At 40.1% G+C, this 18,259-nt stretch overlaps 1 protein-coding gene across 2 annotated transcripts in view; it reads left to right on the top strand.

Annotated features, from left to right (window-relative positions):
• The window catches only part of LOC139155634 (ciliary-associated calcium-binding coiled-coil protein 1-like), a 76,550-nt gene that overhangs the window by 17,774 nt on the left and 40,517 nt on the right, over window positions 1-18,259 (top strand). For both annotated transcript variants that reach the window (XM_070730847.1, XM_070730848.1), the window contains exons 4-5: window positions 1,049-1,193; window positions 5,165-5,237. In XM_070730847.1, coding sequence (XP_070586948.1) covers window positions 1,049-1,193; window positions 5,165-5,237 — 218 coding nt within the window. The remainder of the gene's footprint in view (window positions 1-1,048; window positions 1,194-5,164; window positions 5,238-18,259) is intronic.

Raw genomic sequence — 18,259 nt, 5'->3', positions numbered from 1 at the left:
AAGTTTAGAACTAAGACGCCTTAAATAAGATCTAAGTATTGCCCACAAGATCATATGCTTCAACGTCCTGCCTGTCGGCGACTACTTCAGCTTCAACCCCAACAACACAAGAGCACACAACAGATTTAAACTTAATATTAACCGCTCCAAACTTGACTGTAAAAAATATGACCTCAGTAACCGAGTTGTCGAAGCGTGGAACTCATTACCGGACTCCATAGTGTCATCCCCAAACCCCCAACACTTTACCCTTAGATTATCTACGGTTGACCTATCCAGATTCCTAAGACATCAGTAAGGGGCGAGTACAAGTGCACTAGAGTGCTTTCCGTCCCCTGTCCTATTGCTCTCCTATATCTCCTATACCTTTCTTCTATTCCTATACCTCTTCTTCTATTCTTTCATTGATATGTTCTATTACTATACCTTTTTTTCTATTCTTTCTTAGATATATTTTACTATGAGTGTCTCCTCTATAACATTCATCATGTATTTTACTATGTGTATATAGATATATACCCACTAAAACCCTCATTGTGTATTGGACAAAATAAATAAATAAATAAAAAATAAATAAAAATATAAACTCGATTGCTAAAGTCATATTTTTTACAGTCAAGTTTGGAGCGGTTAATATTAAGTTTGAATCTGTTGCGTGCTCTTGTGTTGTTGAGGTTGAAGCTGAAGTAGTCATTGGCAGGCAGGATTACCAGATTACCTACGGGAACGTTTTCTGCCTCATGTACCCCAGCAACTGGTTAGGTCCCACAGAGTTGGCGTTCTCCAGGTCCCGTCATCCAGACAATATTGTCTGGCGGGACCTAGGGAAAGAGCCTTCTCTGTGGCGGCCCTTTTGCTGGCTGAGGAACTCTGGGAGTTGAAGTCCAGAGGTCTTAAAGTTGCCGAGGTTGGGGACCCCTGATCCAGAATATGGAAGCCGATGCCCGCATGGACGTTTTTCTTTGGAGTGGGTCAGGAGAACGCTTTGCGTATCACAGCCGCATCAAACCACTGAAAGTGCCCACCCTTCTTCCCCTTTGCATTGCAGCCTATCAAATGACGCTTGAAGAGAACATCCAGGAACTTGCGTGCACCATGGCTGGCATCGGGCTGAGCAATTCAGAGATAAGTGGTGGGTTTGAGTTCTTCACCCTGGATCAAGCCAAAGCCATCATCAATTACATGAAGAGCGGGTAGGTCTTCCTCATCCTTCAACACTTGGTGATGTAGCATGTTGCGTGCATGAATGAGTCGGGTTTGGGTTTTGGCTGTTGGAAGCACTTTAAATCCTTATTTGATTGATTGATTGATTCATTCATTCATTCATTCATTCATTCATTCATTGTTTGGTTGTTTGGTTGGTTGTTTGGTTGGTTGGTTGATTCATTCATTGATTCATTCATTGATTGGTTGGTTGCTTGCTTGCTTGCTTGCTTGCTTGCTCTAACTTGCTTGCTTGCTTGCTTGCTTGCTCTAACTTGCTTGCTTGCTTGCTTGCTTGCTTGCTTGCTTGCTTGCTTGCTTGCTTGCTTGCTTGCTTGCTAGCTTGCTTGCTTGCTTGCTTGCTTGCTTGCTTGCTTGCTTGCTTGCTAGCTTGCTTGCTTGCTTGCTTGCTTGCTTGCTTGCTTGCTTGCTTGCTTGCTTGCTTGCTTGCTTGCTTGCTTGCTTGCTTGCTTGCTTGCTTGCTTGCTTTGCTTGCTTGCTTGCTTGCTAGCTTGCTAGCTTGCTTGCTTGCTTGCTAGCTTGCTTGCTTGCTTGCTTGCTTGCTTGCTTGCTTGCTTGCTAGCTTGCTTGCTTGCTTGCTTGCTTGCTAGCTTGCTTGCTTGCTTGCTTGCTAGCTTGCTTGCTTGCTTGCTAGCTTGCTTGCTTGCTTGCTTGCTTGCTAGCTTGCTTGCTTGCTTGCTTGCTTGCTTGCTTGCTTGCTTGCTTGCTTGCTTGCTTGCTTGCTTGCTTGCTTGCTTGCTTGCTTGCTTGCTTGCTTGATTGATTGATTGATTGATTGATTGATTGATTGATTGATTGATTTCTATTCCACCTTCTCATGAGACTCAGGGTGACTCACAACATATTTACTCCCTGTAAAACAGGGACTGGAATTATTCCAATTTAGTAACTTGGAACACTAAACCATATAAAATAGTTATTTAAAAAGTCTTTGGAGAGGGGCAGCATATAAATTTAATGAATGAATGAATGAACGAACGAACGAACGAACAAACAAACAAACGAATGAATGAATGAATGAAACATATTTTGCAATTAGGTATCATGGGGATTCCAACATTTTTAATTTTTTGTCAAAATTTATAGGATGAGAATTACAGAAAACTAAAACTGATAATTGATTATCAGTTTCTAAGCTGATGGCACTAATTCTCGTAATATGAAACTAGACAGCCTTCGCTGGGCAATGGATTAATTTGTCAATTAATCATCAGGGTTTGAATAAATTGAATAAGTGGTTAAGTGTTCATAGGTCTTACCCTAACATTTCTCAGGCAAACATGACACCTTCTAGCAAGATATTTTGAGGGAGCACCAGAGGTGGGTTCCTCTTAGTTTGGACCAGTCCTATGGAACCAATAGTAACTTGGAGACCTGGGTCGCTGGAACCGGCAACAATCCAGGCCTGCCATGCTCCCAAGCCCGTTCTCTTGGTGGCACCATCTTGTTTTTAGCTTCTGCACATGCGCAAAATTCTGGAATCAAATCCCTCTGGAATCAGCTTCCCCTGGAGATCTGTAGTGCCCCCCACCCTCCTCGCCTTTCCTAAGAGTCCTAAAGACTCATTTATGTGATCAGGCTTGGGCCGATTAAATCCTAGCCCCTGGCCAATGAATGGTTGTATGATTGCTGTATGAATGACTGGAATTGAATTTTAATATAATTAGGGATTTTAGTTAACCATGTAGTTTTAATTTAATTGGATTAATTTTATTGTAATTTACTGTTTTTCATATGTTATGAGCCATCCCGAGTCTTCAGAGAGGGGTGGCATTAGAAATCCAATTAATGTTTGTTTGTTTGTTTGTTTGTTTGTTTACTTACTTACTTACTTACTTACTTACTTACTTATTTATTTACTTACTTGATTTTTATGCCACCCTTCTCCTTAGACTCAGGGCGGCTTACAGCATGTTAGCAATAGCACTCTTTTAAACAGAGCCAGCCTATTGTCCCCACAATCCAGGTCCTCATTTTACCTCGGAAGGATGGAAGGCTGAGTCAACCTTGAGCCAGTGGTGAGATTTGAACCCCTGACCTACAGATCTACAGTCAGCTTCCGTGGCCTGCAGTACAGCACTCTACCAGCTGCTCCACCCCGGCTTTTATAATAATAATATAATTTTATTTGTTTATTTTTTGCATTAAATAAATATAATTTTATTTATTAAAATAATAAATAAAAGTGGGTTTTTTTAGTTATGCGCAAAGCCCCCGCACATTCATGGCACGACCCTGAGTGAGCCGGCAACGAGAGAAACCAGAACCCACCGCTGGGGATCACATTTAGGTTTATACTGCAAAACCTCAGCTGGCTGTGGAATTCTGGGAGTTGAAGTCCACAAGTCTTAAAGTTGCCAAGTTGGAGACACCTGATGGCCCAGGTTGTCCTGGAAGACCCCAACATAAGTGAACAGAAGTGAAGATCCTTCCCTGCCCTTTGATACATGGAAATATTTATTGGTGTATATGGTGTCAGCCTCCACACTGCTTGTTTGTTTCGACTGCCATAGAAACGGGGATGTAGGTGGTGGGAAGGTTAGGTAATTACGAGGGGGAGGGGGAAGTCTCTAATTCTGCAGCTTTGGGCACAGCTTGTTCACCTCTGGTCCCCAGCTGTCATTCAGCTCTTACCTGTGCCTCCTAGTAGCTGCGGCATGCACAAACTGTAACCGGAAAAGGCAGGGAGAAGCCTCCGTGGGGCCTCTCTAGGAATCTCCTGGGAGGAAACAGGGCCTCCACCCTCCTTGTGGTTTCCCCAATCACACACCTTATTTGCTTTTACATACGGGAAAAATGGCTTCTTCTTACAAACTTTTCTACTTAAGAACCTGTTCACGGAACGAATTAAGTTCATAAGTAGAGGTACCACTGTATTTATTTTTTGCAATGAGGAAAGAGAGAAATACCCAGTTCCCAGGGCTGGTGTTTGCTAACTATCCGAGTCCTCAGAAAGCGGCGGCATATAATTCCAATTAATAAATCTATTAATAAATAAATAAGCTATCCCTCTCTCACCCACCTTTGTATCAGCTGCACCAACCCCAACATCAGCCTCTTTGATGACATTTTCCTCCAGAAAACGATGAGGACTGTCTGCCTGCATTAATCGCTTTCAGATGCTTTACGTGGCTGTCATGAAAGGGCCTGCCTTGTTGTTTTGTGCACATCCATAATCCTTCGTCATGTTATGCCAAAAGTCTCTCCCTCAATAGCTGTCAGAACGCATGTCAAGTGCATTCCACCTCTGACAAAAAAAAGGGAAAAATCTGTTCAGACCAGGAGAAACCCACGTGTTGCTCAAGCCGCCTCGTTTCTTTCTCTTTTTTTCCATTTATTTTATTTTGTCAAGTACGTATTGGTGGTATACAAAGATATAACAATATATATACATGATACAGTGGTGCCTCTACTTACGAACTTCATTCGTTCCGTGACCAGGTCCTTAAGTAGAAAAGTTTGTAAGAAGAAGCCATTTTTCCCATAGGAATCAATGTAAAAGCAAATAATGTGTGAGATTGGGGAAACCCCAGGGAGGGTGGAGGCCCTGTTTCCTCCCAGGAGATTCCTAGAGAGGCCCCACGGAGGCTTCTCCCCGCCTTTTCCAGCCCTGTTGCCTCCCAGGAGATTCCTAGAGAGGCCCCATGGAGGCTTCTTCCCGTCTTTTCCGGCCCTAAATAAAATAAATAATAAATTGAAATGAAATGAAATGAAATGAAAATAAATTGAAATGAAATAAATAAAATAAAATAAAATAAATATGGAATTATTACCTCACAGCAAGATTTTATAACAGTGAATGAGAGGGAGAAACATGTTTTGGGTTATGAAATTTATCTACAATGTTGGGGTCTATGTGGTTAAATAACCCCCTTTTAAAAGCAACACGAACCCTGTATGTTCCTAAAAGAAAAAAACTGTCCACTTTCTTGTCTTTCAGCTTATTCCAACATTATACACTGTACAAATATCTGTTCCACAGTCCCAGGGAAGAACTTGTGACTGGAGATGAGGTAAATCATTCAGGGGACTGGAAATGATTAAGTGGGGTGTTTTAAATGCACATTCTCCGGCATCTGTTTTCTATAGCTCAGAGGAACTTTACGTCCAAAATGTTCAATGGGTTAAAAGCGTAGAATAGTGGATAAATTATTTTTTTTTTAAAGGGAATGTAGTAATGCCTGTCTCCTTTGGAATTTGAAATTAGCAAAAAATAAACTGTGCCATTGTTGCGTTGGCTGCTGGCTGTAGTGTTAAGAATGTAGTATTTGCTGACAGCATCAGTGAGAGCAACACAACTCTGTCACTGGGTCTTGTTACTGGAGCTGAGGAGGAATGGGGCTAAGCCTCTTGACTGGTGGGGGGGAGCAACCCAAGGGACAAGGAAGGGAATAATAAGAGGAGTGGGCTGGGCATTGCTGGGGCGGTGGGAGAGAGAAACACACTGATGGTCATGCCAAAAAGCCAATCTAGAAGGGAGCTTCTTGGTGAGAGCTTCCTAACTTGTGGTTGGTGCATATTGTTTCTTTGTAGACATTTCTGACAGTCTCAAAATGGGTGAACAGTGTGGTCAGGCGGTAGGGAAAGCGAGTAGAATGCTTGGCTGCATAGCTAGAGATATAACAAGCAGGAAGAGGCAGATTGTGGTCCCATTGTATAGAGCGCTGGTGAGACCAAATTTGGAATACTGTGTTCAGTTCTGGAGACCTCACCTACAAAAAGATATGGATAAAATTGAATGTGTCCAAAGACGGGCTACAAAAACGGTGGAAGGTCTTAAGCATAAAACGTATCAGGAAAGACTTAATGAACTCAATCTGGACGACAGAAGAGAAATGGGGGACATGATCGAAACTTTTAAATATGTTAAAGGGTTAAATAAGGTTCAGGAAGGATGTGTTTTTAATGGGAAAGTGAACACAAGAACAAGGGGGCACAATCTGAAGTTAGTTGGGGGAAAGATCAAAAGCAACGTGAGGAAATATTATTTCATTGAAAGAGTAGTAGATCCTTGGAACAAACTTCCAGCAGACGTGGTTGGTAAATCCACAGTAACTGAATTTAAACATGCCTGGGATAAACATAGATCCATCCTAAGATATACAGTGATCCCTCGAGTTTCGCGATCTCGAGTATTGCGAAACGCTATATCGCGAGTTTTCAACCCGGAAGTAAACTCCACCATCTGCGCATGCGTGCCCTTCCACGCATGCGTAGATGGTGGAGTTTCCCCGCCGGGCAGAGGCTTCCCTGGGTCTTCCCCCACTTGCCCCGGTAAGACAGCGGCGGTGCGAGCAACGGGGCGGGCGGGCGGCACGCGCGCGGGAAACCCCTGCTTCGCTTCCCAGCTGGGAAGCGGCCCCAGCAACGGTGTGGGCGGGCGGGCGGCGCTGCGCGCGCTTCGGGACACCCCCAGCTCCGCTTCTCAGCTGGGAAGCGGAGCTGGCAATGGTGGACGGCGCGCGCGAGCGCGGGGATACCCCAGCTCTGCTTCCCAGCTGAGAAGCGGAGCTAGGGTGTCCCCAAGCGCGCGCGCGCTTCGGGACACCCCCAGCTCCGCTTCTCAGCTGGGAAGCGGAGCTGGCAATGGCGGACGGCGCGCGCGAGCGCGGGGATACCCCAGCTCTGCTTCCCAGCTGAGAAGCGGAGCTAGGGTGTCCCCAAGCGCGCGCGCGCGCGCTTCAGGACACCCCCCGCTCCGCTTCTCAGCTGGGAGGCGGAGCTGGCAATGGCGGACGGCGCGCGCGAGCGCGGGGATACCCCAGCTCTGCTTCCCAGCTGAGAAGCGGAGCTAGGGTGTCCCCAAGCGCGCTTGCGCTTCGGGACACCCCCGCTCCGCTTCTCAGCTGGGAAGCGGAGCTGGCAATGGCGGGCGAAGGGCGGGCGGCGGTGGAAGTAAAAACACCATCTGCGCATGCGCAGATGGTGTTTTTACTTCCGCACCGCTACTTCGCGAAAAATCGATCATCGCGAGGGGTCCTGGAATACAGGAAATTGTACAAGGGCAAATGGACCATGAGGTTTTTTTCTGCCGCCTATCTTTTATTTTCATTACGCAACTAGATAACATCATCAGATCTTCCCACAAGGAGAACGTAGCAAGCGTTTTGCAAACTATTGCTAAACCTATGCTTCTCTCCCAAATGTCTGCTCTTTACTGAGTTTTTAAATGTAAGGTCTGGTTTATTATTTTGACCTTTGTAGGAAATCTGTTGCGTGCTTTAGCCCAGTGGGTTGTTCCCTCGGGCTGGGATTCTAACCATAATATGGGTCTTATTTCTGTGCAATTATAGACAAAAAAAATGGGCTGCGTTACAACGATACAGCAGAAAGGTTCTTAAGTCAGCAGTGCGAAACTTTGCAATCGGGGATCAACTGGTTTAATTTATTTGTCATTTTTATGGGGTTGCAGTTTATGTATTCCGGGAGCTGAAATGGAATTCAAGAATTCAGCAGAACTGAGTACAGCAACATATCAGACCCCGGGATTAATTAATTAATTAATTTGTTTATTAATTTATTAATGTATTAATTTATTAATGTATTAATTTGTTAATTTGTTAATTTGTTAATTTATTAATTGTTAATTTGTTAATTTGTTAATTTGTTAATTTGTTAATTTGTTAATTTGTTAATTTGTTAATTTATCATTTATTAATTTATCATTTATTTATTAATCAGATTTGTATGCCGCCCCTCTCCGCAGACTCGGGGTGGCTCACAACAATAATAATACAATGTAACCAAATCTAATATTTAAGTTAATTTTAAACCCCAATTTAGAAACCAATCATACATACTAGCATACCATGCATAAATTTTATAAGCCTAGGGGGAGGGAAAGTATCAATTCCCCCATGCCTGACGACAGAGGTGGGTTTTAAGGAGCTTACGAAAGGCTAGGAGAGTGGGGGCAACTCTGATATCTGGGGGGAGTTGGTTCCAAAGGGTCGGGGCCGCCACAGAGAAGGCTCTTCCCCTGGGTCCCGCCAAGCGACATTGTTTAGTTGACGGGACCCGGAGAAGGCCAACTCTGTGGGACCTACCTGGTCGCTAGGATTCGTGCGGCAGAAGGCGGTCCTGGAGATATTCTGGTCCGGTGACATGAAGGGCTTTATAGGTCATAACCAACACTTTGAATTGTGACCGGAAATTGATCGGCAACCAATGCAGACTGCAGAGTGTTGGTTAGTTAGTTAGTTAGTTAGTTAGTTAGTTAGTTAGTTAGTTAGTTAGTTAGTTAGTCCAATACATAATACACATTGAAGAGAATAGATATGTAATAATATAAATAAAGAAAAGAATAGAAGAAAAGATATAAAAGTATAGGTGAACATGTTTGAAAGGAAGAAAAGATAAATGAGATAAGGAGAGACAATTGGACAGGGGACGGAAGGCACACTGGTGCACTTATGCACGCCCCTTACTGACCTCTAAGGAACCTGGAGAGGTCAATCGTGGATAGTCTAAAGGAAAAATGTTCCCCCTTTGCTCAGTCAATAGCTGCATAGAAGCTTTCACGGTGATTATCGGCCATGTTGGCAGGGACGGGAGGTCCTAATTTATTTTAGTGACTTTGATGTATTATTGCCTGCCTTTTTATAGAGCGGGGGAGACACTTAGAAATGTGATTTTGAGGGTGATGGGGTGCCACAGTTCTTTGAGGAAACCGGGCGAAAGTGTCTTGCTTTGAAACAAGTCTAAGATGGTGCGGTTGGCCAATGTAGTTTTATCCCTCTGGGTTTCCATCAGCATGATGGAATAATCTGTGTGTTATGACCCAGATGACTGGAGGTGTCCCAGCTGTGGTTCAACCCATGCTGGAGAAATTTATGGATCTTGCAAAGCTTGCCAGAGTGTTATACTCTGGGTTTGGACATGGTATAGATTCTGATCTCTCTCTCTCCCTCCCTCTCTCTCCCCATCACTACTTCAGCTTCAACCACAACAACACAAGAGCACACAACAGATTTAAACTTAATATTAACCGCTCCAAACTTGACTGTAAAAAATACGACTTCAGTAACCTAGTTGTCGAAGCGTGGAACTCATTACTGAACTCCATAGTGTCATCCCCAAACCCCCAACACTTTACCCTTAGATTATCTACGGTTGACCCATCCAGATTCCTAAGAGGTCAGTAAGGGGCAAATACAAGTGCACTAGAGTGCCTTCCGTCCCCTGTCCTATTGCTCTCCTATATCTCCTATACCTTTCTTCTATTCCTATATCTCTTCTTCTATTCTTTCATTGATATGTTATATTACTGTACCTTCTTTTCTATTATTTCTTAGATATATTTTACTAAGAGAATCTCCTCTATAACCTTCATCATGTATTTTACTATGTGTATATAGATATATACCCACTAAAACCTTCATTGAGTATTGGACAAAATAAATAAAATAAATAAATAAATCACACACACAAACATAGAAACATAGAAGACTGACGGCAGAAAAAGACCTCATGGTCCATCTAGTCTGCCCTTATACTATTTCCTGCATTTTATCTTACAATGGATATATGTTTATCCCAGGCATGTTTAAATTCAGTTACTGTGGATTTACCAACCACGTCTGCTGGAAGTTTGTTCCAAGGATCTACTACTCTTTCAATGAAATAATATTTCCTCACGTTGCTTTTGATCTTTCCCCCAACTAACTTCAGATTGTGTCCCCTTGTTCTTGTGTTCACTTTCCTATTAAAAACACTTCTCTCCTGGACCTTATTTAACCCTTTAACATATTTAAATGTTCCGATCATGTCCCCCCTTTTCCTTCTGTCCTCCAGACTATACAGATTGAGTTCATTAAGTCTTTCCTGATACGTTTTATGCTTAAGACCTTCCACCATTCTTGTAGCCCGTCTTTGGACCCGTTCCATTTTGTCAATATCTTTTTGTAGGTGAGGTCTCCAGAACTGAACACAGTATTCCAAATGGGGTCTCACCAGCGCTCTATATAAGGGGATCACAATCTCCCTCTTCCTGCTTGTTATACCTCTAGCTAAATACATACACACACACTCATATTATTAAATGTGCTCTGCCATAAAATTTATAGTCATCCAATATCATCGGCTGGAGTTCAGTTTGCAAAACATAAAACTATTTACATTAACTTAAAGCTTCCAAATTGAGCCTCGTTTCCTTTGGAGAGAGCAACTCATTTGTGATGGGGGTGGGAAGGATTCCCCTCCTCTCTTCCTGGCAACACCAGGGGGGCAGAATTGTTAAAGGAGAAGCTCTTTTTAAAACTATGGAATTTGGTTTCGTGGGAGAATTTTGCTGCTGGTATTACCACCAAATGTTCCGTTTTCTTCCTTTCTGACTTATGCACAATGTTAATTCAGTTTTTCCTGTTACACTTTGCTGAATTAAATAATCTCATTCTTAGAGCCAATTTTTAGAGTTTGGAAGAATTATCTGCTCACAAAACCATTCTTTTCGACTTTTTCTTTTTTTCCTCTTTAGAGAAACATAATAATATTAGTAGCATAACCTACAAACAGGAATATAATTGTTGAATTCTTTTTGCCAATGTCTTACGAATGCTAACTCAAGCAATATGGTTTCAATTAGCAGTGTTAAAAGGTCACCTGTAGTTTAACATTAAAGAAAAATGAAATAAAAGAGAAACATGCTTGGGGTTTTGTTCCTTAGGCAAAACTTCTCCAGAAAAACCTGACAGGATTGTTCAAAAGCCCTTTTCTTGAACCCTCTGTTGGAAAAAAAAAGAATATTGAAAAAAGAATTATTCAGATGTTGATAAACAGTTTCTCTTTCCTTGTTGTGTCATCATTATTTGAGCTCACTTTGATCATGACACCATGATAAATGTGAAATATTGAGGTTATATTGCAGGGCGAAAAAAACCTGTTGTTTTTCTGCATCCGTTGCTATCCTCACTGTGATCCATAAGCAGAAATGGACTATCCAACCCTAGTACCGGTAGTTCACACAGAGGTGTAACAGGCAACCTCTCCCAAAGGCAGTTGAATTTACATAGAAACATAGAAACATAGAAGTCTGACGGCAGAAAAAGACCTCATGGTCCATCTAGTCTGCCCTTATACTATTTCCTGTATTTTATCTTAGGATGGATATATGTTTATCCCAGGCATGTTTAAATTCAGTTACTGTGGATTTATCTACCACGTCTGCTGGAAGTTTGTTCCAAGGATCTACTACTCTTTCAGTAAAATAATATTTTCTCATGTTGCTTTTGATCTTTCCCCCAACTAACTTCAGATTGTGTCCCCTTGTTCTTGTGTTCACTTTCCTATTAAAAACACTTCCCTCCTGGACCTTATTTAACCCTTTAATATATTTAAATGTTTCGATCATGTCCCCCCTTTTCCTTCTGTCCTCCAGACTATACAGATTGAGTTCATTAAGTCTTTCCTGATACGTTTTATGCTTAAGACCTTCCACCATTCTTGTAGCCCGTCTTTGGACCCGTTCAATTTTGTCAATATCTTTTTGTAGGTGAGGTCTCCAGAACTGAACACAGTATTCCAAATGTGGTCTCACCAGCATTCTATATAGTGGGATCATAATCTCCCTCTTCCTGCTTGTTATACCTCTAGCTATGCAGCCAAGCATTCTACTTGCTTTCCCTACCACCTGACTGCACTGTTCACCCAATTTATTCTTAGAGCCATCTTGGCACGTCTCTGGGGAAACCTGGATGTCATTTCCCCAGGATTTCCACTTCCAGGTTACAGTTCATTCTCCTGTCCCACACCCACAAATTTTATTTATTTATTTTTATTATTTATTTTGTCCGATACAAATTGAAAGTTGAAGAGAATAAAAACATGTAGTAGTTTTGGTTTTTTTAAAATATATTTTTATTGATTTTTAACAAGTGATTTGATTTGGTAGAATAAAATAGAGTAAAATAAAATAGAGTAGAGTAGAATAGAATAGAATAAAATAGAGCAGAGTAGAATAGAGTAGAATAAAATAGAGTAGAATAAAATAGAGTAGAGTAGAATAGAGTAGAATAAAATAGAGCAGAGTAGAATAGAGTAGAATAAAATAGAGTAGAATAGAGTAGAGTAGAATAAAATAGACTAGAATAGAATAGAATAAAATAGAGCAGAGTAGAATAGAGTAGAATAAAATAAAGTAGAATAAAATAGAGTAGAGTAGAATAGAGTAGAATAAAATAGAGCAGAGTAGAATAGAGTAGAATAAAATAGAGTAGAATAAAATAGAGTAGAATAGAGTAGAGTAGAATAAAATAGAGCAGAGTAGAATAGAGTAGAATAAAATAAAGTAGAATAAAATAGAGTAGAGTAGAATAGAGTAGAATAAAATAGAGCAGAGTAGAATAGAGTAGAATAAAATAGAGTAGAATAAAATAAAGTAGAGTAGAATAGAGTAGAGTAGAATAAAATAGAGTAGAGTAGAATAGAGTAGAATAAAATAGAGCAGAGTAGAATAGAGTAGAATAAAATAGAGTAGAATAGAGTAGAGTAGAATAGAGTAGAATAAAATAGAGCAGAGTAGAATAGAGTAGAATAAAATAGAGTAGAATAAAATAGAGTAGAATAGAGTAGAATAAAATAGAGTAGAATAGGGTAGAGTAGAATAAAATAGAGTAGAGCAGAATAGAGTAGAGTAGAATAAAATAGAGCAGAGTAGAATAGAGTAGAGTAGAATAAAATAGAGTAGAATAGGGTAGAGTAGAATAAAATAGAGTAGAGCAGAATAGAGTAGAATAGAATTAAATAGAGCAGAGTAGAACAGAGTAGAATAAAATAGAGTAGAATAAAATAGAGTAGAATAGAGTAGAGTAGAATAAAATAGAGTAGAGTAGAATGGAATAAAATAGAGCAGAGTAGAACAGAGTAGAATAAAATAGAGTAGAATAGGGTAGAGTAGAATAAAATAGAGCAGAGTAGAATAGAGTAGAGTAGAATAAAATAGAGTAGAGCAGAATAGAGTAGAATAAAATAGAACAGAGTAGAATAGAGTAGAGTAGAATAAAATAGAGCAGAATAGAGTAGAATAAAATAGAGCAGAGTAGAATAGAGTAGAGTAGAATAAAATAGAGTAGAGTAGAATAAAATAGAGCAGAATAGAGTAGAATAAAATAGAGCAGAGTAGAATAAAATAGAGCAGAGTAGAGTAGAATAAAATAGAGCAGAGTAGAATAAAATAGAGCAGAGTAGAATAAAATAGAATAGAATAGAGTAGAATAAAATATAGTAGAATAAAATAGAGTAGAGTAGAATAAAATAGAGTAGAATAAAATAGAGTAGAATAAAATAGAGCAGAGTAGAATAGAGTAGAGTAGAATAAAATAGAGTAGAATAGAGTAGAATAAAATAGAGCAGAGTAGAATAGAGTAGAGTAGAATAAAATAGAGCAGAGTATAATAGAGTAGAGTAGAATAAAATAGAGCAGAGTAGAATAGAGTAGAGTAGAATAAAATAGAGTAGAGTAGAATAGAGTAGAATAAAATAGAGTAGAATAAAATAGAGTAGAATAAAATAGAGTAGAATAAAATAGAGCAGAGTAGAATAGAGTAGAGTAGAATAAAATAGAGTAGAGTAGAATAAAATATAGAATAGAGTAGAATAAAATAGAGCAGAGTATAATAGAGTAGAGTAGAATAAAATAGAGTAGAGTAGAGTAGAATAGAGTAGAATAAAATAGAGCAGAGTAGAATAGAGTAGAGTAGAATAAAATAGAATAGAATAAAGTAGAATAAAATAAACTAGAGTAGAATAGAGTATAGAATAAAATAGAGTAGAGCAGAATAGAGTAGAATAAAATAGAGCAGAGTAGAATAGAGTAGAGTAGAATAAAATAGAGTAGAATAGAGTAGAATAAAATAGAGCAGAGTAGAATAGAGTAGAGTAGAATAAAATAGAGTAGAATAAAATAGAGTAGAATAAAACAGAGCAGAGTAGAATAGAGTAGAGTAGAATAAAATAGAGTAGAATAGAGTAGAGTAGAATAAAATAGAGTAGAGCAGAATAGAGTAGAATAAAATAGAGCAGAGTAGAGTAGAATAAAATAGAGCAGAGTAGAGTAGAATAAAATAGAGTAGAATAGAATACAATAGAATGAGAGAGAGGGGGGACCAGTAATGTGTTGCTACCAATACAGTAGAGGACGATGCACCAGTAGCAAACAGTGCGCTGTGCACGCAGTTTTGGTTCTCTTGCATGCGCACATGTGCCTCCAAGCATATTTTTGCTTCATGCGCATGTGCAGAAGGGAAATATTTGGAGGGCGCACACAAGTGTAAGATTTTGGCAGTTTTTTGCTTCTATGCATGGGCAGAAGCAAAAAATTGCCAAAATCTCGCACGCGCATTCCCTCGCAAGATTTCAGCGCGTTTTTGCTTCATGCGCAGAATCAAAAACACACTGGGATGCGCACACACACCAGAAAACCAAAGCTGTGCGCACAGTGCATTTGTAGCCACAGTAATGGCAATCTACCTCTTGGGAGGGGGCGCTAAATTAAACCATCCTAATCCCTCTTCAAAGAGAGCATTTCACAGGATTATTTTCCTACCTGCATCTATTAATAGAGATCGGTAGAGGTGTGAGCTCCCTCCTTGGGTTGGAGGGTTTTTTTAAAGTGAAATATTCAGAAAGCAAAAAAATAATGTGCAGAGGCTACTTATGTGGTGCAAAAATCGCCTAACCGGAGGACCCTTGAGTGCCCTCTGGTGGGGGTCTCAGAAAGTTCCTCCTCCCCTCCTGTTCTGTCGGGCTCCCTGGTAGAATCCTCCCAAAAATTCACAGGTACAAATGTCAGACACACACACGTTTGAAAATTCAAAACAATGTTCTTTATAATGAAAATTCACTTAAACCAAGCCCTCTTTTGGGATAGCAAAGAGCACTGGTCTCCAAACAAACTGGTAATTTATACAAGTCCCTTATCAGTCCTGTGATACTTAGCTTGCAGCTGTGAGGCAATTCACAGTCCTTCTTCTTTCACAAAGTGAAACACACTTTGCTCTGGTTTAGTTTCAAAGCAGGGAAAAATCAGCACACAAAAAGTCAGTCAGTAAAGCAGTCACGAAACACAACGATCAGATAATCCTCCGCAATGGCCAAACCCACAGGCTGCTATTTATAGCAGCCTCACTAATTATCACAGCCCCACCCAACCACAGGTGGCCTCATTTTCTTTGATAATAATCTCCCAGTTGTTGTTGCCTATGCATCGCTCTCCGCATGCGTGGCTGTATCATTAACTCTTGTTCTGAATCCAAGGAGGAGCTAGATAATTGATCTCCTTCTGAGCTGTCTGCCACACTCTCCTCCTCCCTGTCACTCATGTCTTCTTGGTCAGAGGAGCCTTCATCTTCAGATTCCACCAGGGGCAAACCAGGCCTGCAGCATGTGGATGTCTCCCCACATCCATAGTCCATGGGGCAGGAGCTGGGCCAGAGCTAACCACAACACCTCGCCAACCCCAAGACCAGTGCTGTGCCTGTGGGGTTTGTACCCTTGTATGGCGAAGGGGTGTGTGTCACATGTACTGTATTTAGGAATCTGTCTTTTGGAGATCAGAAAGGAGATCAAGATGCAACTTTTCTTTAAAAACCCATTTCTTCAAACGGCATCGTCTCGGGTGCCCTTACTCCCAAACCTGACTATCCTTCTAAAATTAGACAATCTGCTTGCTTTCAGAGAAGCCCAGAATAAATTTAATTGCACAGCAGGAATAGTATGGGCACAATTTGGCCTTATCTCTGCATTTCCTACTAGCTGCAGGGAATCTAACTCCAGGCATTAAAATGCCACAGAGAAAAGACATTTGAATAATGTGATTATTATTATTCCAAATGAAGACAAGGAAAGGAAAGGAAAAAGAACCGAACAGAATTCTTTATTGGCCAAGTATGATTGGATACAAGGAATGGTCTCCAGTGCATAAGCTCTCAGTGTACATAAAAGCAGCAAGCGATAAATCATTATCGTAATCATAAAGGACAATAATTATAAATCGTAAGTTATAACACTAAGTGATAGTCATATAGGATACTGAATAGAGGCAATCAAGATACAAACAAAGTTATAATCATTTCTGTTGTTTTGAGAATAATGTTTAAACTGGTACATAATAAAATAGGAGAATTTTTAAAATTAATAAAATGAAGCTTTGGAATACAGTGTTCCATCGACTTTTGCAGGTTCAAACTTCGCAGATAGCCTATACCACGGTTTTTCAAAAAATATTAATTAAAAAATACTTCACGGGTTTTTTTCTATACCAATTTTTCCTGCCCGACATCATCGCTAAACTAATAATTTTTGCAAATAAATAACAAAAAAAATAATTATTGTTAATAAATAATTATGTTTATAAATATCAGGATCACTAAGTGTCTTATTCAACGGTGAGTACCAGTAATAATGGTGAGTAAATGGTTGGTAAGGGAATTGGAAATGGTAATTTAGAGGTTTAAAGTGTTAGGGGATGGCTTGTGATACTGTCCATAGCCAAAAATGGTGTATTTACTTCCGCATCTCTACTTCGCGGAAATTCGACTTTCATGGGTGGTCTCAGAACGTATCCCCCTCAAAAATCGAGGGAACACTGTATTACATTTTGGGCCAATAGTGGCAAAACATGGACAGACAGACAGCTGAAACATTTGGGGGCTTGATCTGCTGTACCTGTTTTATTGTATTTTCATTGGGGGGTGGGCAAGAGATTGCTTCTTGTGTTTCTAAGAGATCTGTAAGGGGCGTGCCTACCGTCCCTGTCCTACTGTCTTATTATCTTTTATCATTACTTTCTATGTTATGTTTATATAAACTACTATCCTATACTTCATAGAAACATAGAAGACTGACGGCAGAAAAAGACCTCATGATCCTTCTAGTCTGCCCTTATACTATTTTCTGTATTTTATCTTAGGATGGATATATGTTTATCCCAGGCATGTTTAACTGTGAATTTACCAACCACGTCTGCTCGAAGGTTGTTCCAAGGATCTACTACTCTTTCAGTAAAATAATATTTTCTCATGTTGCTTTTGATCTTTCCCCCAACTAACGTCAGATTGTGTTCCCTTGTTCTTGTGTTCACTTTCCTATTAAAAACACTTCCCTCCTGGACCTTATTTAACCCTTTAACATATTTAAATGTTTCGATCATGTCCCCCCTTTTCCTTCTGTCTTCCAGACTATACAGATTGAGTTCATTAAGTCTTTCCTGATACGTTTTATGCTTAATACCTTCCACCATTCTTGTAGCCCGTCTTTGGACCCGTTCAATTTTGTCAATATCTTTTTGTAGGTGAGGTCTCCAGAACTGAACACAATATTCCAAATGTGGTCTCACCAGCACTCTATATAGCAGGATCACAATCTCCCTCTTCCTGCTTATTAGACCTCTAGCTATGCAGCCAAGCATCCTACTTGCTTTCCCTACCGCCTGACCGCACTGTTCACCCATTTTGAGACTGTCAGAAATTACTACCCCTAAATCCTTCTCTTCTGAAGTTTTTGCTAACACAGAGCTGCCAATACAATACTCAGACTTCATGGATCCTCAAACCTGGCAACTTTAAGACCGGAGGACTTCAACTCCCAGAATTCTCCAGCCAGCATAGCTCCCATAGAATTCTGGGAGTTGAAGTCCACCAGTCTTAAAGATGCCAAGTTTGAAGACCTATGCTATAGTTGATTGACAAACAAACAAACAATAAATAAAATAAAATAAAATAAACAAAAATTACCCAGCTGCTGTGGCCTAGAGGTGGAGCTCTTGCCTCACAAATAGGAAATTGTGAGTTCTATCCTAGGTAGAGGTAGGTGCAAGAGTTGAACTAGATGACCCTTTCAACTCTGTTGATACGTTATTTATTTATTTATTCATTTGTCCAATACACAATACATATGGAAGAGAATAGACATGAAGTAATATATATATAAAGATAATATGTAAAAATAGAGGAGAATATATATGAAAGGAAGAAAATATATATGATATATGAGATAAAGGAAAGACAATTGGACAGGGGACGAAAGCACACCGGTGCACTTA

Source organism: Erythrolamprus reginae, unplaced genomic scaffold (genome assembly GCF_031021105.1).
Source record: "Erythrolamprus reginae isolate rEryReg1 unplaced genomic scaffold, rEryReg1.hap1 H_36, whole genome shotgun sequence".
Classification (NCBI taxonomy): domain Eukaryota; kingdom Metazoa; phylum Chordata; class Lepidosauria; order Squamata; family Dipsadidae; genus Erythrolamprus; species Erythrolamprus reginae.
Note: the sequence above shows the minus strand (reverse complement) of the source record. Positions and strands in the feature narration are given on the sequence as shown.